Source organism: Gopherus evgoodei, chromosome 10, assembly GCF_007399415.2.
Source record: "Gopherus evgoodei ecotype Sinaloan lineage chromosome 10, rGopEvg1_v1.p, whole genome shotgun sequence".
Lineage (NCBI taxonomy): Eukaryota > Metazoa > Chordata > Testudines > Testudinidae > Gopherus > Gopherus evgoodei.
This window is the reverse complement of record NC_044331.1, coordinates 62,413,002-62,431,007: the sequence shown is the minus strand read 5'-3', so window position 1 is coordinate 62,431,007 and position 18,006 is coordinate 62,413,002. Positions and strand designations below refer to the sequence as shown.

At 38.9% G+C, this 18,006-nt stretch overlaps 1 protein-coding gene across 1 annotated transcript in view; it reads left to right on the top strand.

Annotated features, from left to right (window-relative positions):
• The window catches only part of EMP2 (epithelial membrane protein 2), a 41,891-nt gene extending 27,460 nt beyond the window's left edge, over nt 1-14,431 (top strand). The window contains exons 2-5 of the mRNA XM_030577270.1: nt 3,446-3,556; nt 7,072-7,162; nt 9,361-9,507; nt 11,432-14,431. Coding sequence (XP_030433130.1) covers nt 3,479-3,556; nt 7,072-7,162; nt 9,361-9,507; nt 11,432-11,616 — 501 coding nt within the window. The 5' untranslated portion in view covers nt 3,446-3,478 and the 3' untranslated portion in view covers nt 11,617-14,431. The remainder of the gene's footprint in view (nt 1-3,445; nt 3,557-7,071; nt 7,163-9,360; nt 9,508-11,431) is intronic.
• Nucleotides 14,432-18,006: the final 3,575 nt, after the last annotated feature.

The window sequence follows — 18,006 nt, the reverse complement described above, 5'->3', positions numbered from 1 at the left end:
TCCTTGGTTTGCAGCAATGCATTCTGGGGCATTCTTGAAGGAGGAAGTTGAGGAAGGGTTGTTTTTTTTCAAACCATAAAAAGGCAGGCACCCTTATATTGAAACACAGATGTCCAAGCTGAGTCAATCATGCCTCAGTATGCTTCATTATGAAGGGCATGTTAGTCCAGAAATCATTGGTATTCAACCCAAACTTGACCCTGGCACATTCTTAACCAATCACTCCTGCAATTAAGAATCATAAAACTGAAGATCTAGAAAGCTAATTGCACTAAAGACTTCAAGCATTCTGCAAGAGGGAAAATAAATTCCCCTCATGGTAGGCCTTTGTCATGCATGGCATCCCATCCCAAATTTGAGCCTTATTAGCCTGAAGGTATGCTCTCAGTTAATGAAGCTGTAGACTTCCTGGTGCCCCTTTACCATTTCAAACCTGGAGAAAGCTCTTTAGTACAGCTCTGATTTCAGACTTTCTTGGCTGGCTTCCAAACAGCAAATTGGGAGATTTGAATCTATGTTAATTACTTGAATTTAGATAGAAGTTCTGATGTAATTTATAAAGTAGGTTAAGCTTGTCACTGCTGAAGAAGCTGCATTTTTCATTGACTTCTGTGTTTAATTGGATAGTTGACAACAGGTATTGGCTTTTGCATGTTATCTTCTAGCTGCCACACGGAGAAGTCGCGCTGCTTGGCCATTGCTAAATTCTTAGTGCACCCAGGTGCTCAACTGGACAGCTGTACTCTCCTATCAATTCAATGTACCACACCTGCAGCGTTTTTAAATGTCTGATTCTTTGAGCCCTGTGTCTTGTAAACATCTGTGTGACCAGGCTGAATAATTTGACAGGGGACTAAAATCATTAGTAGTTTCATTATTTGCATCATAAGGGAGCTGTTGGCCAGTGGATAGAGCACAAAGCATAGATTCTCCTGGGTTGCTAATCTACATGTGGTGATTTTTCTTCAAGCTCTGGCTCCTGGATTTAAATTATTAGGAGATTCCAAGCCAAATTTCATTGGTATAAAATCATTTTTTGTTAAAGGTTTGTTTATTTATTTATTTAGTTTTGAAGACCTGATTGGTGTGTTTTGAAAGCTTAAGGTTAGCAATACTGACTTAATACACAATGTCTAGTTCCTCATGACCCATTCTGTGAAATAAGGAGGATGTTTATAACTTTTGAAAGTGCTTAAATCTATAGTTGAAAATCAGTAAATCAAAACTCAACTTGGTTAAGACTTTTTTTTTCCTAGGCTAGTAAAACTTGATTTTCCAAGGCTGATTTTGATGTGATCAAATCTGGTTAGTCTGTATAAGTTTGTACAGTAGGATAGGAGATATGAATTGAAGTCAAAATTGCATCATACTGCTTTTTATACTATAATACAATTTGCTTCTGTTCTGGTGTGGCAACCGACCTGTTGATACCTGATTAAGTTCTCATTTGGGCACAATTTGTCCAGCAAATGAAATCTTAAGCTAGGGAGGGAGTGTGCTCTCCGTTCAGAATGGAGCTTAGTGGTATGGATGGTTTCAAACTACCTTTATTAAAAAAAACCAAGATTTATACTCTTCATTCACAGAAGAGGCTGGATGACATTAAGAGGAACAAACATGACTAGTGGCTTCAGTCATATAATAGCATAGATTTGTTGGTGAAAATTAGCACAGTCAAGGCTAGATATGGAAAAGGCAAAGTTTAACCATGAATAATTAGACAGGCAAAAGCAGTAGAGTTGTTCCCTTTAACTTAGAATCCAGATTTAACTTTGCAATATTCCAATTGGATTATACCAGCTATATATGAAAAAGACTATATGATCAGTCTTTCTTTTCTCAAAGAAAAAAAAAAACTTTGGTAAATGGGTTCATGCATCTTATGATACTCCATAGTAGACTCAGCCCATTAGTCTGGAATGTCTAGTTTTCATATAATATGTCTATATGCTGTTAGCTTTTTGTTAAGCTTTTGCAGAGTAGTTGTATTTTGGAAGAGGGGAATGCCAGTAGATCCATTGCTCTTTAAAAATGCTGTCGAAGTAGTCTTCTATTTAGTTAAACTCACTGTCTGCATTGCTGAGTGTACATGTTCTTCACGAGCCTAGCAGATAAGGCTGGGGTTGAGACACGCAGCAACTTGATTGTGGTTAGTCTGTAAATATATACTAACCATTAAATTGCCTGTTATGTGAATCTGGGCATCTGAAAAAACCCTTCATAGTAAAGGAAATGGAGAAATATCCCTAAACATCTTAATTTCAATCATGCATATCTGTACTCTCATAATGGTATATCCAATAGCCTTGTACTGAAATATAAAGAGCATGAAACAGAAGAATACACAACTGGACACTGGCAAGAATTCTTAAATAGTAAGAGGAAAAAGGTAAAGGAGAGCAGGCAATAACACAAGTTTAAATATGTTAAAGACAATACTCCCCCCGCCCCGTGTTTGGTGACTACCCATACCTCTTTCTTAATGGTCCCTTTCTGATTGCTCTTGACATCAAGGGGGGGGGGGGCTGACTGGGCAATAAGATAAAGGTGGACTGGAAAAAGAATTAAGTGACTGACCATAAACTGGCTACAATGAGTATGAGCAACGCTATGCTTTCCTGACTGTTACTTTTTCCTCCAATAGACAAAAGGCCTAGAACAGTTTTTCCTCAAAAAACAAAACAAAACCCAAGCCCTTTTTGGTATGGTGTAATATAATATAGTACACCATAGTTCTTGATAAACCTAGCAAATAATTCCTGAACTGCTTAATCTTGTCCCAGTTTGATTGGCAACAGCATCCTTTTGAATCCAGTATTTCTTCCTTCTTGAAGATTTAGGGTGAAATCTTGCCAGGACTCTATTGTCTTCAGAGGGGCCAGGATCTCACCCTTGGTCTTTAAAACACTAACTTTCCTAAAAGTAAAGACAAGCTATCCTAAACACCATTTCATTGCTGGAGAGGCTCCCGGTAAGAAAGATATGTGCAGCTAGGAAATTCTGTAGAACTGTTTGTTTGTCACCCAACAAGGGTAGGACAATGCATCTCTCTGTAATTGACATATTACAAAAAGCAAAACTCCCATTCATCCTTCTGTTTTTTTGTAAAGTTGTAACTCATTGCAACAGGAAAGGACCTAAGGAACTCTCTAACTAATTCTGTATATCCAGTGAAATTGTTGCATTATGCTATTCTATACCAAAATTGACCAAAGCTACCAATGAGCCTTCTATCTTTATAAAAGGGAGTGCTCTGACTTCCTGGCTCAAAATATACAGAACAGTAACATTTTTGGCAGGTACACTATTTCCTTACTCTGAAAGTAATTAATACTCACACCTTCCTATTCCACGAGCGATTGAGATCATATCCATGTTTTAAGATGTCAGCTATTCAGTTTATCATTACATAATCTAATTATATATATTATTTGTTTTTAAACAGCTTCATCTCACACTAAACCTTCACGGAGCAACCATGTTGATTCTTCTGGCTTTCATTATTGTGTTTCACATAACTTCAGCAGCGCTGTTGTTCATCTCAACCATTGACAATGTAAGTTTCATTCCACCTACAAATTCTAATTCAGAGCCATACGTTTCTCCATGTTATACTGACTCGAGCTTCAGGTTATGCATTTTTTAGCTGTGTATTCACAGAAAAAGCAGCTTCCCCAGTTTGTAATCTGGGCACAATCATAATTGAAATATAAATGCACCTTTTTATATAAAATGTGAAGAAAAACATTTCCTGGTCCTAGAGTCTAGCTGAACATTAAAAGTACAGTCAGATCAAAAATGAAACCAGCAGTTGACCTTCAGGCCAACCCAAAATGTAACCAACTAGCATATTTAACCTAAACAATGCCTCTCTCTGCTGAAGTAATGCCCTTTTTTATCAGATCCCTCACTTCCCAGCTCAATCTCTTCTCTTGGTTTTGTGTTGCTTCATACACTTAAGACTTGTCTTTGAGTTCCCCAAAGCATTTGACAGTGTTAGGATTTAGTACACTTGATCTAATTAATGGGGAACTTTTAAGCTTCTTGTACTTGCCCGTAAGACCTGAAACCTCCTGCTGCCACTGTGCCTGGAAGAGGCCATCCAAATCAATGCCATGGCACTAATGTTTCACAGAGCAGGATTCTGTGAAATGTGACCCATGGGCCTGCAATTACATGGATCTACTGGCCAAGAACCCCATGTAGCAATCTACAAACACTATTGCTCAGAGGCTGAAATTGTGGCTTTGGGTATTGCTGAGTTTGGGGAGAGGTGAAGATTCTACTGCACTCCTGCCAATGTCACATACACAAAACCAATTAATTTATTATTTGTGTAGCGGGAGACTTTCAGCCTAATAAGCCTTCAGAAAGAGGCTTATTAATACATTTATGCAAGGTGCCTAAAACAGTACCATGGAAGACACACTAGAAATTGAAATACATTACAGCTTCTGTGCTTGCTTGGAGTCAATTGAGCCACAAAGTTTAGAAATACTTTGGTGTTGCTTGGAAAGGTTAATTTTTCCATTACTGGCCTTTTGCTCTTACATTAAGCAATTTTGCTCTAGCAACATCTGTACATGTCTAGCTCTTCACCTGGATCTTTTCCTTTGCTGAATAGCCTTTGTCCCACTGTTGCTACTGCAGTTACTTATCAGGGTACACTCTTTCTAAGGCAAACGTACACACAGGCTTTTAGGATACTGAAAACACAGCTTGTATCACCATCTGTTTTTTAACTAGCTCAGCAAAGCCTTCTCACACACATTAGCAGAAACTTCATTTGCAAAATGTTGACTGTTTCTTTGATGGAGTTGCTTGCAATAGCAGGGGACTGGACTCTGACACAGGAGGTCCCTTCCAGTCCTACATCCCTATCTTAAGAACTCAAGTTCCATCAGTTGTGTCCTTTATAAATACTTTAGGGAAATACTGACTAAAAGATGGGTTAGGCAATATGTTAACTTCAGTGCAAATATTATACACTAGTGTCCAAGCAAATGAAACCCAAGTAATCCTAGCTATACAGAAGCATGCATTCTTGATCATCTAGTTGCATTGTTTATAATAAAATAAAAAAAGAAACCTATAGGTTTGTAACCACCTTCTCGATATTTTTCTCATTGCCTGAATTGGTTTTGCACAGTGCTGAATATGATAATGACAAATAAAACTATATAAGAAATAGATGTTCAAAATGCTATATTGAACTGAAACACTTGTTTGTGCCATCCTTAAACTGCCAGTTTTTAGTTCATCTTCAACAAAGGCCAAGAGTACAGATTAGTCTTCCTTGAATTAATATCCAGTATATCAGGATACTATCCAGTCTGAACTCTCCTTGTAAAGTAACTAATTCCAGAACTGCTTTCCAAACAATTTATAGCATTAAGTGACTAACAATCTCATAATTATTTCAGTAACAGACACTACTGTAGGTAATATTTAAATGGCACATTTTTCCAAGCCCAGCAGAATAAAGGCCTGGGTAGCTATTTTAACTGGTCTGGATTTTCTCAGGAAATACGCTTGGCTGGACAGCTTGCAGTATTTGTAGTGTTGCTATGTAAGAGGCATTCAGTCACTACAGTGTTGTTTTATGCCAACAGACGGTACACCAACAATTGTAATATCACAAGTGGATCTTAATGAGTCACTAGTCGTTTTCAGCCTTATCTGTACTCTTGGTACAATGTCCAACTGTATGACAATACCAACTTTGCATGATGTTTGACATTAAATCAGTCAGGAAATTCATGCACAAGGTTCCAAATTCCCCGGGCTGTAGTTTTGCTTGCTTGCTTGCATTACAAGAGCATCTTATATCTCACATAACATGGGGCCCCACCTGAATGTACAAGAGAAGGCTTCACTTCTCCTCATTAAAAGAACAGACACTGTCATTTCTGGCAGCTGATCTCCTACTTCTGGCTAGGATTAGCAGATGCAGCCATCGGCTTCTGTTTTATAGTTCTCTTGGCTGTAGTTTTGTACTGTGTGCACTCACCTACCTTAACCTCGATACACCCACCACGCTTTGCTATTGCCTTGCAGAGATCTACCATGTGAGCATCCTGTGGCATAGACAGGTAGAAAGATTCATGCCCCCCTTTCCCCACATGGAGCTCTATTACTTTGCTCCATTGCAATGGTTAACAGATTGATAGTATTCCAATAGTGCCTACTACCCCAGTGTCAGTCACTGGATATATTTACAGTAAGTTTCCACTGCTTTTCACCTGTTGATTTGAGTTTTAGGCCATAGGGAGAAATAAAAAATGTTGCAAACATACATGAGAGGTTATAGAAAAAGAAGCAATTTAAACATGTATGTAAATTCCAACTCATTTGAAATTTAGAAAATGTGAACTCTGGGAGCAGAAGCTAGGAATCTGATCTCTCTTTTTCTTGAGGGCAAGGGGACTTTGAGTAGCAGAAAACTGGTGCTTCTCCAGACGGCAATGTGCAAGTGCCTCACTTAAACGTAGGTACATGGCATGAGTGGAGTTTTAAATTGGAACAACTTGTAATTTTTTTTTAATCAGTCCTAAAATCAGCTGAAACATTTGCCTGAGCAGCAGAAAGTCCCTCCAACATCTGGACAAAGTAACTGGATATTTAAGTTTCTTGCCCATTCCTCATGGAAAACTAAATTGTACTTTGCTATTGGAATTTAAGATTTACTTTAATTTGAAAATGTGTAACCAGTTAATGCAGGAAATGTATATTTATTTATTGCAGAAGCTGTTTTTATTCATTTGTATACTAGTGAGTAGCAATTGATTTTTGTGATCAGTGGTGCTACATAAATGTATCTTTTAGACTGTATCTCTAGGCTGAAACCAGGTATATGCCACTTCCAAGTAATTTAAATGGCTGAAGATGCTGCTGAGAATGCTGCTATTGTACACAGATGTCTACTTGTGCATCTGTTCACAGCTGTACAGTACAGTTTTTGGACACAGTTAACATATTTAAGCCAAACACTTTTTTTAAAAGACAATTTTAAGAGGTTGTTTAACTTTCTTGGCCTGAATTTTTAAACATTTCCTTTATATTGTTTTACAGGCCTGGTGGGTAGGAAAAGACTTTTCTACAGATGTCTGGAAAGTCTGTATCAATATCACCAACTGTACAGCCATTGATGAAAACAATTCAGGTGAGTTTCAGTACTTAGTAGTAAGATGTCAAACTAGAAGCTGCTTTTAAGGAGTATCATGTAAAGACACTATATAAAATGTTGCTATGCCTATTTCTCTGCCTCAGTTTCTCCATCTATAAAATGTGGATGCTATTGCTTCCTCTCCATTCTACAAAGGAACTGAAAATTAATGTTCATAAAGTGCACTAGAGTGTGTTTGAAAGATGTGAGATGAAAATACACACTATTTTCTGGCATCAAGAGTCTAAAACTAAACTGAGCTAAAAATGTGACCACAATGAAGGGTATTAAATGCTAAAAATTCCAGTTTTCAAATTCTAATTTAGAAGAACCTGCTAATAGTATTAATGGTAGTTACCAGAAATACTTTTGAGGAATCTAATTTCAAGATTAACAAACCAGAACACAATCCAAAATCTTAACTAAGGGAACACAATGTACAATATGCATTTGATTATCCCATTTTAACATGAGTGACTTCACTGGGAATAAGAGATGTACACCTCTACCTCGATATAACATGAATTTGAATATAACATGGTAAAGCAGTGCTCCAGGGTGGGGCTGCACACTTCGGTAGATCAAAGCAAGTTTGATATAATGCAGTTTCACCTATAAGGTGGTAAGATTTTTTGGCTCCCAAGGACAGCGTTCTATTGGGGTAGAGGTGTATTTCAGTTATGAAACAACAGTAATAACAATATTATCCCACCCATTCATTCTTGGTCTATATCCAAGAGGTGAACAATTTAACCAGTATAATCATGGATGGCTAGACAATACAATGATTTTCTATCCACAAGTCCATTTAGTGAGGAGTTATGAAGATTATTGAGGTAATTTTATGGCCTCCATCAGGGTATGGTTATAGTAAGCACCACCAAGTATTTAAACACAACACAACAAAACAAAACCAAAAGTCCCCACACTCTTTCCATTTCAGTTTATAGAGCAATAGCTGGATTGATTTACAGGATTGTGAGACTAAACTGAGGAAAAGATTAGTTGAAGTAGAGTTTTGCACTGAGTTGTGAAAGCTGGTAGGTCCATGGTCACTTACCTCTTCTAGGTCTGCTGCAACGCCCTGCTCTGCATTCACGAGCCATCTCCCAGTGGCTGACAGTTTCACTGTGCTGGTGGAGTACAGCTGGTACAGGAGGACATTATTTTGGAGCAGAACACAGTGTCTTCAATAATTAAAATCAGTTCTGTTGGAGGCTTTGCGTATCAAGACAAAGGGTGTCTATGCTTGAGTTGAAGGTATGGCTGCAGCATGTGTAGATGTATGTGAGCTGGGGTTAATCTAACTAACTAGGTCAGGTATCAATAGCAGGGAGCTAGTTGCCTGAGTCCATACCCAGGCTCTCTGGCAGGCTTGTACTTGGGCAGCTAGTCTGTGCTGCAGCACATGCTGCCAGAGATTCGCTGCTGTTGGTACCTGAGCTAGTTACATTAAATCTCGCTCAAGAATGTCTACATCTGCTGCAGTCATACCTCCAAATGCAGCACAGACATACTCCTTCACCTTAAACTATACCCTGTATTATAGGGCCACAGTGTAGAAAGCAGAATAGTGATCCATTCACACTGGCCTGTTACAGTAGCCTGTCTGCTTAGCATTGCACTGTCCACTCTTCCTTACTGAAGAAAAGGCAACCAGCGAAGCATTAGCACAGGAATCCTGAAATACCTGACCTCAGATGCTGTCTAAATTACAGCACTGCTGGAATCCATGTTCCTGAATACTGTAGCTCACCCTTGCATTGCTGTATCCTCTGACTTTACCTCTGTATAACTGATCAGAAGCATCTGAGGGAAAACAAGGGATGGAATTGGGAAGGTGTAGTGTGACAGACTGGGGAAGCTCCATTTGTGCATTGTGGTTGCAGGGCTGTAGGATGCTGTTTAAAAAGCTGCCTTTAATGGGAGAGCAATAATAGATTCTAAGACCAGAAGGGATCATTGGGATCAGAACATCCCCCCATGTAATTTCTACAGCGCACATTTTAGAAAAGTCAGTAAGAGGAAGGGTGAGTGGAAATAGGAGGGTGGCGCAGAGGCTTAAATAAGAAGGGGAAAGCTGTAAGGAAGGTAGCCTCCAAATCCCATTAAGAACCAACTACGGTTGGTGCTAGTAGTGAAAGTGGCTGGGGAGAAAGCTGCCTTTACAATAAAACCTGCTTTTATTTTCACAGAATATCAGTCTGTGCAGGCTGTTCAGGCCACCATGATCCTGTCTACTATTTTGTGTTGTGTTGCATTTCTGGTGTTCATTCTTCAACTCTTCCGCCTAAAGCAAGGAGAAAGATTTGTGTTAACTTCTACTATCCAGCTGCTGTCATGTGAGTAGTTCTTTGACATGTCTCACTTCAATAGCCCTTACATTTAAAGTGGGAAATAAGGTTCGAGATGGAGCCATGGTACAACACAAAGCAGAAGCAGAAAAATGTTGTACATAATTTGTAAGTTTGTACAAATAGAACAAGTGCAGGATTAATTCTAAAAGCTGACCAGTCAGTTTAGCCTCAAGCACAGGCTAAAACTTAGTATCTCTAACCAAACAGTTCATTTCAAAAGCAGACTACTTTCATCCTTGCTCTGAGATATGTTAGAATTTTAAAAGAAAACCCAGGTAAACTTCCATGTACTAACTTAGTGTGATAGACCCAGGCCAGTTGGGAACAGCAGAGTAGTTGAAAGGAGATCTACTGGCCACTGGAGAAGCAGTTTTCTGTTCCCTGAGTGACCAGAGCAGGGGCTGCTCCAGGCTAATGAAAACACCTGACTCCAATTAACCTGTTAAGAGTCAAGTGAGGCTGTTAAGCACCTGACTCTAAGGCCCCTCTGATGCTATAAAAGGGCTCACTCCAGTCACTCCAAAGGGAGTCAGAGGAGAGGAAGTGAGTGTGAGGAACTGGGAGCAAGAGGCGTGCAAGAAGCTGAGGGCTGGTCTACACTACGGAGGAAAATAGATCTTAGATATGCAACTTCAGCTATGTGAATAACGTAGCTGAAGTCGAAGTATTTAAGATCAAATTACTCACCGTCCTCACGGAGCGGGATCGATGTCCATGGCTCCCCCTGTCAATTCCGCAACTCTGTTCGGGTTGGTGGAGTTACAGAATCGATATATCGATCCTGGAACGAGCGTATATCGTGTCTAGATGAGATGCGATATCGATCCCCGAGCAATCTGATGTACCCTCAGAGTGAGTCGGCATACTGCTGGAGGACTGAAGTGTTATCAGACATCAGGAGGAAGGTCTGGTGGTGAGGACAAAGAAGGTGTTGGGAGGAGGCTATGGGGAAGTAGCCCAGGGAGTTGTAGCTGTCATGCAGCTGTACCAGGAGGCACTCTAGACAGCTACAGGGCCCTGGGCTGGAACCTGGAGTAGAGGGTGGGCCAGGGTTCCCCCCCAAACCTCCCAACTCCTGATCAAACACAAGAGGAATTGACCTGGACTGTGGCTTCTACTAGAGAGGAAGGTATCTGGGGTGTTTCCTGACCCACAGGGTGAATTTGTGAAGTGAGCAAATCTGCCAATAAGCACAGGACCGACCAAGGTAGAGGAGGAACTTTGTCACATTAGGAACATACTTGAATAACTTTCCAAACTTTGCAGACAAATATTCATTTTTACTTTCATGAAGTATAGATTTAGAACTGCCCATATGCCTGGAAACATCCTATTTCTCTTCAGACCAACATGGTACTTGACAGTTAGACTAAGTTTCTTTTTTTGGGTGGTGGGGGACTCTTAATTTTGAGAAGTTGAAAAGTTGAACTTCCTTTTGGACTGATCTGATTTTATTTAATTTCCAGTAAATTGAAAGCTTGGGAGAGGGGGAGGAAACTTAGACAAAAAACTAACATTTTAGTTAGATTTCTAGTTTAACACTACATTTTAAATAAATTTCAAATGTTCTGATTTTTTTTTACTGTTTAAAAAAAATCTGTCAAAACATTCACATTTCAGTATCACAATCTCCATTTTCTGCCAAAAAGGTTTTGATTGAAAAACTTCATCCAACTCTGACAGCACTTTAATAACATGACTATTTAAACCTGGCTTAAGAAAAGGATTTGGAAGCCCTGAATTACTCCTAAATACAGTCATGAGGATGAAGAGTGATTTGCAAAGAGCAGTATCTGGGCAGGGGACAAATAGAGTGGTTGAAGGACTATATACTGTGTGCCTGTATAACTGCTTTAAATCTTTTAAAGCATAATACAGACATTATTTTAATGCTTTCTTTCTCTTCCAGGTCTCTGTGTTATGATTGCAGCCTCCATTTACACAAATAGGCATGAAGATCTGCACAAGAGTTACGGATACATGTTTGATATTCATAGTGGCCAATATGGATATTCCTTCATCTTAGCCTGGATTGCATTTGCTTTTACTCTGATCAGTGGTATCATGTACCTAGTATTAAGGAAACGTAAATAAATGTCAGCAGCTAGTTATTTCTGTCATTGCAGTACAGAAGCAGAATTCCAATAACCATTTTGTATATAATCATTTGTGGTTTTGTAGTAAAGGTATTGTTTTTCTAAAAATGTACTGTGTTCTTAGTATGAAAGAGTATGGAAAAAATAATGCAAGTTTCCTGGAACACTCTTCTAGCTGGGGTCAAGATTCTGAACAAGCCAAGACCAAATTAAATTTCTTTTGTATGTTTCACAACTTCAAATGGCTATCCCTAACCTAGGCATTAACAAGAGTTTGATCCTGCCCTCTAAATGGTTCACACCCTCCATCTGGAAAAGTTACAGTACATGCTTATTACGTTGTTAGAAATCAAGATGTGTTTGGGGATAAGTGTGGGGAAAGAATAAGACACACAGTATATCACTTAAAAAAACATTATGGGAGTTCAAAGATATACTCAGTGTCTATCATAGTAGGGAACCTGCATTCTTGCTGTTTATAACTCTGCAATCATGCTCTACAAGCTTTTATTAAAACCCCTTGCTCTGAAAAAGTAAACCACTCCTTTTTTTTGAATGCTGGAGTATGGATTTTATTTTCATAGTGTTTCCAGATCATCCTCAAGCAGTACAAATTGCCCATCAATTCATTACACACTTTGGGTCTTGAAATGGTTGTGTTTGTACATGCTGAAGCTAACTTACAAACAAAACAAACCTTATATGCTCTTAACTCTGCATTGTGCATGGTCTTAATCTACCTTTAAAATTTGCTTGCCTCTAGTTCAGGCTTTTTTAAAGCCAATATGTGCCCCACTGATAGCACACATGGGTTTGGATACACAAGTTAGCATGAAGTATTTACTTTTTCATACCAAATGAAAAGGAAAGTGACCTTCTTGCTAAAGTATTATTCAGGACTACACATTAGGAAAGCCTGGCAAAAGATGTACAGGTAGCATTTAACTTCTGTTGGGAATGTTTGAAGGAGCCTAAACACACCTGCTCAACCTCCACAGATGGGGGTCTTCCTAAGCCATTTAACCAGGGCCAGCACTACCATTTAGGCAGCCTAGGCAATCGCCTAGGGTGCCAGGATTATTGAGGGGGCAGCATTTTGCCAGGGGGGCAGCAGGCAGCTCCAGTGGACCTGCCGCAGGTATGCCTGCGGAGGGCCCATTGGTCCACAGCCCCGGTGGAGCTGCCGTAGTCATTGGTCAGCTGCTCCCATGGCTCCGGTGGACCTCCCACAGGCATGCCTGCAGCAGCTCCACTGGAGCCGCAGGATCAGCTCGGGGGGGGAGGGGCGGTGAAATGGCTGTGTGCCTAGGGCACGAGAAACCCTGGTGCTGGTCCTGCATTTAACCCTGTTTACTTAAACTTCCTCAAAATGACTTAAGGATTTTTTTATATAGAAATAACAGATATAAACCTGTACTAGGTTATTAGACTTAAATGCTCTGTACTGTAAATTATGGATTTGGTTAGATTTAAAAGTTGGTCAATCCACCTTCATAAAAGGTGGTGGTTTTTACTTGTCTATTGTAGCTTCAGTGTTTAAAGTAGCATTTTATAGTTTGGCATACTTACTCATGGCCTTTTTATTACTACCGCAGTTGGACAAACCTTAGGCTTAGAAAAGGAAACCTAGTAGGTTTTGAATAGGCCTGTAACTATTACATTTGAGACAGATCAGCTAATGCAAAGTAGCACAGCTCTACTGAAGTCCGAACTACACCCTATAAATCAGTTAAATAGATGACCTACACAGCTTCAGTGAGAACTTGTTTGATTACTCACAAGGCAGGAATGGATGCAACCCAGTGAATTATCTCAAACACAGGAACTGGTCTTGCTCTGTTTCCCAAAGTGGTGGTGTTTATGTATTACTTGCAGGGGGCAGGAAGAAACTACTGGCTTAGAGAACAGGTAGAGTAAGAGAGAAACTAGATTTAAAGCAGTCCTAGTACTATGCCTTTTTGTCCTTGTAACATGACAGTGCTAGTCTCTTATCTGTGTTATTTCCCTTCTAAATGTGTCTGAACTTGTGAAGTTACCAACTAACACTCCTTTAATCTGTAAAATGTTTGTCCCCAAATCTTCATTCTGTTAAAGGAATAATTGGGTACAAAAAGACTAGAATTTGTTCTGTATATAAACAGATGTACTATAAGGAAAGGGTTAAAGAAGACTTCACCCCAAGAATCTGATATCCTGGCTTACGTTTCATGTAATGAACAGTAAAATGATCTAATGAAATTATAAAGCAAATACTTGGACCAAAACTATGTAACTGATTTATGGCTAAACAGTCCAATACTTTTATACAAATTCATACATTACAGTATAAAAACTAACAGTGCCACTAACTGGTTACTTGACAGATACTTCAGTTATTTACAGTAAAGCATTTTGCCTGGGTCATTTTATAGTTTGAATATTAAATATGTAAGATCCAGCATGCATATGTACATACATGTATACACAATCATGCTTTCATAATGAAAGCCCTAACTCCCTAAAGCAAACAGAATATGCTGGAAGAGTACATACAGCCATCTATAGATGCTGCCATAGTTTAGTTAGACCAATTGTGAATCTTTTGTACACAAAGAAAATGCTAAGAAAAGTTTGATCTTTGTCTTGTGACAGGAAAAACATAGTTTTAGGATAGTCTTACCACCTACTCGGCCTTGAAAATATTCCATTTTCTCTGTTTTATATACTCTGAAATTGTACATGAAAATAAAGCAGAAACAACTACTGTACTATAACAGCAAGTTTGATACATTTGATAGCCCTTACATTGCCTTAAAGTTCTGGATCCATTTAAACATTGTGTGTGAGTATTTCTGTGCAAATAAGTAAAAATTAATAGCTCTTTACTTTCCCTGTGAGATCCTCATTAAGACACTATAAATAAAAAATTGGTGGTTCACTACGGGAGAAGTAGCAAGAAGTATTTAGTCAGATAAGGTAGCTTTTCTTTATTTGCCTCTAGGTGACTGGAAGTAGCTAAGCAGCAGGAATTTCAGGGTCTCACTGTGTGGCTATGAAGAGGGACCCTTGATTCAAGTGGAACCTGCTCCTTCAGCAAAGTAAAACCATATTGCTAGCATATAAATTTAATAAGGTTTTGGCTGAGTGTTTAAACTAGAAAGTAAGGGAAATGACAGAAGCTGAAGAGCACATAATTTAAAAAGAAATTAGTTCGAGGATGTAAGTAATACAAAGATCTGTATTCAGCGAAAGGAAGGACCCAAAACACAAACCAGGCCAGGAAAAGATCACAAGAAGTGTGTGGGCCATCAGTGAAGTATAAGGAGAGAAATGAACAAGGCATCTGTAAAAAAGTGAAAGTGAGGTCTATGTACAAGACGCTTAAAAGCAATATTAAAATGCCTGGCAATGGCAGAGGCCTTTCATATAGTAAGTACTACTGAAACATGACATATCAGTTAGGCTAGGACTTAACTATGAACTACCCAGAAAAGATAAGACTATGTCAAAGAGGTGACTGAACAGCACATTATTTAAAAGATTCAGTCAAATCTACTGAGAAGCACTGAATGGAGAACACCACCACGTGGCTGACTATGGATGGGTATAAAGCTTCTGCAGTCAGAATGTAAATATATTAAGAGGGCTACACTAATCGTTTCTGACTCAAAAAGATGAGCACACAATACTCAGAGGTCAAACTGCCAGCCAAGTCTAGGACAATGACACTGCTGAGGGAACTTTGGATACCTATGTGCAAACTGATTCAATGGCACAACAGGACAAAGTATTGTTTGAAGAAGCAACCATTTAAATTGTTTCTCTAAACAACTAGTTCTAAAATACACAAGAGAAGAGGCTTTCTTCAACTCAGTCTTATACACAACAGAATAGCTACTGTTAGAATCACTTTTGAGAATTATGTGACTACAATATACCATAGTTAAGTTCAACTTCTTAAGGGGAAATAAGATTCCAGATATTGATACAGTAACTCTAAACATTAGAAAGGGAGATTTCAATATGGAGAGGGCTAGTCAAAGGTACTAGTAAAATTATGGGACTATCTTATGCTTTTCTTAAGTCAAATCCATACCACATCTAAGAAGGCATGCACACTACTAAGCAAAAAAAGAGACAAATATATAACTAAAAGGCAAGATTGAAAAAGTTATTCAAGAAAAACAGCTCTTTGAACTTTTGAAAATCAAATCCTAATGAAGCTAATAAACAGGAATACAAGTTACAGCAGGCCATACGGTAACTCAGAGGGAAGTTAGGAGGTATAAAATAGATTCTGAAGAGTAAACAGCTAACAGTATAAAATAAACAAGGAATTATTTAAACATATCAGAAGCCAAGAGCCTGCAAAAGAATCAGTGCATCTGCTGGGTCAGCAGGGGTTAAAATTAAGGAAGATAAGGACCCAGCTGCAAAGCTAAAGGTTATGGGTTGTTTTGTTTTGTGCGGGTCTTCACCACAGATGATGTTGGGGAATTACCTACCCAGAACTCCACTTTGTTGGTTAATAAGGAGGACCTGGAACCAACTGATTCAGATTATATGAATCCAAGAGTTGTGAAGGAGTTCATCTGTGAAATGACTGAGTTGTTAGCAAAGATATGTAATTAAAAACAACTTTTACACCACAGGAGTGGTAAAGTAGTAAGTGTTGTACTGTATTTTAAAAAAGGTCTCTGAGGGCGTTCCCAGGGAATTGCAGAAATTTCACAAGGAACACAATATTATGGTAAGGTAGGGTCTAACCAGTATGATTTCTGCAAAGGAAAATCCATGCGTCACTAATCTGATAGAATTCTTTTAATGTGTCAATGTAGTATATAAAATAGAAACTACTGTAGACTTTCAAAAAGTATTTGATAAGATCTCTCACAAGAGACTACTATATAGGTATGAGGTGACAAGCAAAGTATTGCAAGATAAAAACTGAACAGATGCAGAATACCCTCAGTGTAGCTAAAGCTCTATCATTTTACCTGATCAGGCTGACGTCATTCAGGAGCAACCCTAGGCTACTTCTTGTGTTGAAGACAGAATGAGGGATCAAGCAATGCCTACCCAAATACTGTGTTAATGGGTGCTTACTTGTATTAAATCTTGCTATGAGTTAGCAAGATTAGATCCACCCATGCAGTTTAAAGTCCACTCCACCTGAGTCAAGCAGCTTGTGCAGTTTCCCGGGGAAAGCATACCAATCTCTGAAAACTGCAGGGCAGCTTCACTGTGATCTGCCCACACTTCTACACAGTATTATTCTTTAGCCACAGTATTAGGAGCCAATGTCTGATTTGGCAGAAATTCAATTAAATTGAGCACCCATCGCCACCCTACAAAATCATTGCTTTTCAGTCATTAGAAGTGGAATACATGCAAACAATCACTCAAAAGAAAATGACTTGTGGGCTGTTACGTTGTTGAAGCAAGCTCCCCATCCCAGGGTGGGATGTGCTATATCCATGAAGAGATAGGAACACCAATTTTGGGAGAATTAGCTTTCATATATGTGTTGTCTGAACTTGACAGGTAATTTATTACCAACCAATGTTATAGTGTTCTCATTCTGAGATAAGCATATGGAAGAATATATTACTGAAACCATAAGGCCTATCACCGGGGAAGAATATTACTGTTGGTTGGAATTATCTTGATGTTTGAGAATGGCAGACTTGCCTCTGGAAGGAAAGCCTTTCTTGCTTGAGAATCTAAAAATCACCCAGATAAAAGACTTTCTGTAAAAGAAGGTAAGATTTCTTTCAATTTATTCTGAGTCCCACTTTCTCAAAAACTAAACATATATGAGGACTTCTGTAAGGCCTTTGTGAGCCAGTCATACAAATAGGGGTAAACCTAAATAGTCTGATCCTCCAGTGCACTGCCAAATTCATTGCTGGATTTGACCACGTTGTTCTGGTGGGTTGTAAAAGTCCTTTTAATGCTGGTACAATAATCTTGGAATTAGAAGGGGTTCCCAGAATATCAAAGTCAGAATGAGCGATAACATCAGTTTCTGTGGAAGTAACCTTTTCATTTAAGTAGAAGCCCGTCTAGATACCATATCATGAAATTTTATGGTATATTCAGACAGGGAGGATGTTGCAGCAATTCCACTGTCATCTGGTGATGTCTAGTCACCAGGCATTAGATCAGTGTCCTGAAATTCCACATCCCATAGATGGTTATTCAGATAAAATGTCGAGACAATCAAAGGATAGCATTCCAGAGCACTACATCTGGTGAATGGGGCTTCCCCTGAGGTCTTGGAGGGAATGACTCCTCTATAAAGGCTATTCTCAACCTCCATATAGAATCTCAAAGAAAGCTAGTACACTCATCCAGCCCAAGGAGGAAACTGCAAGACACCAGAAACAGGTTCTCTGTCATAGAACCT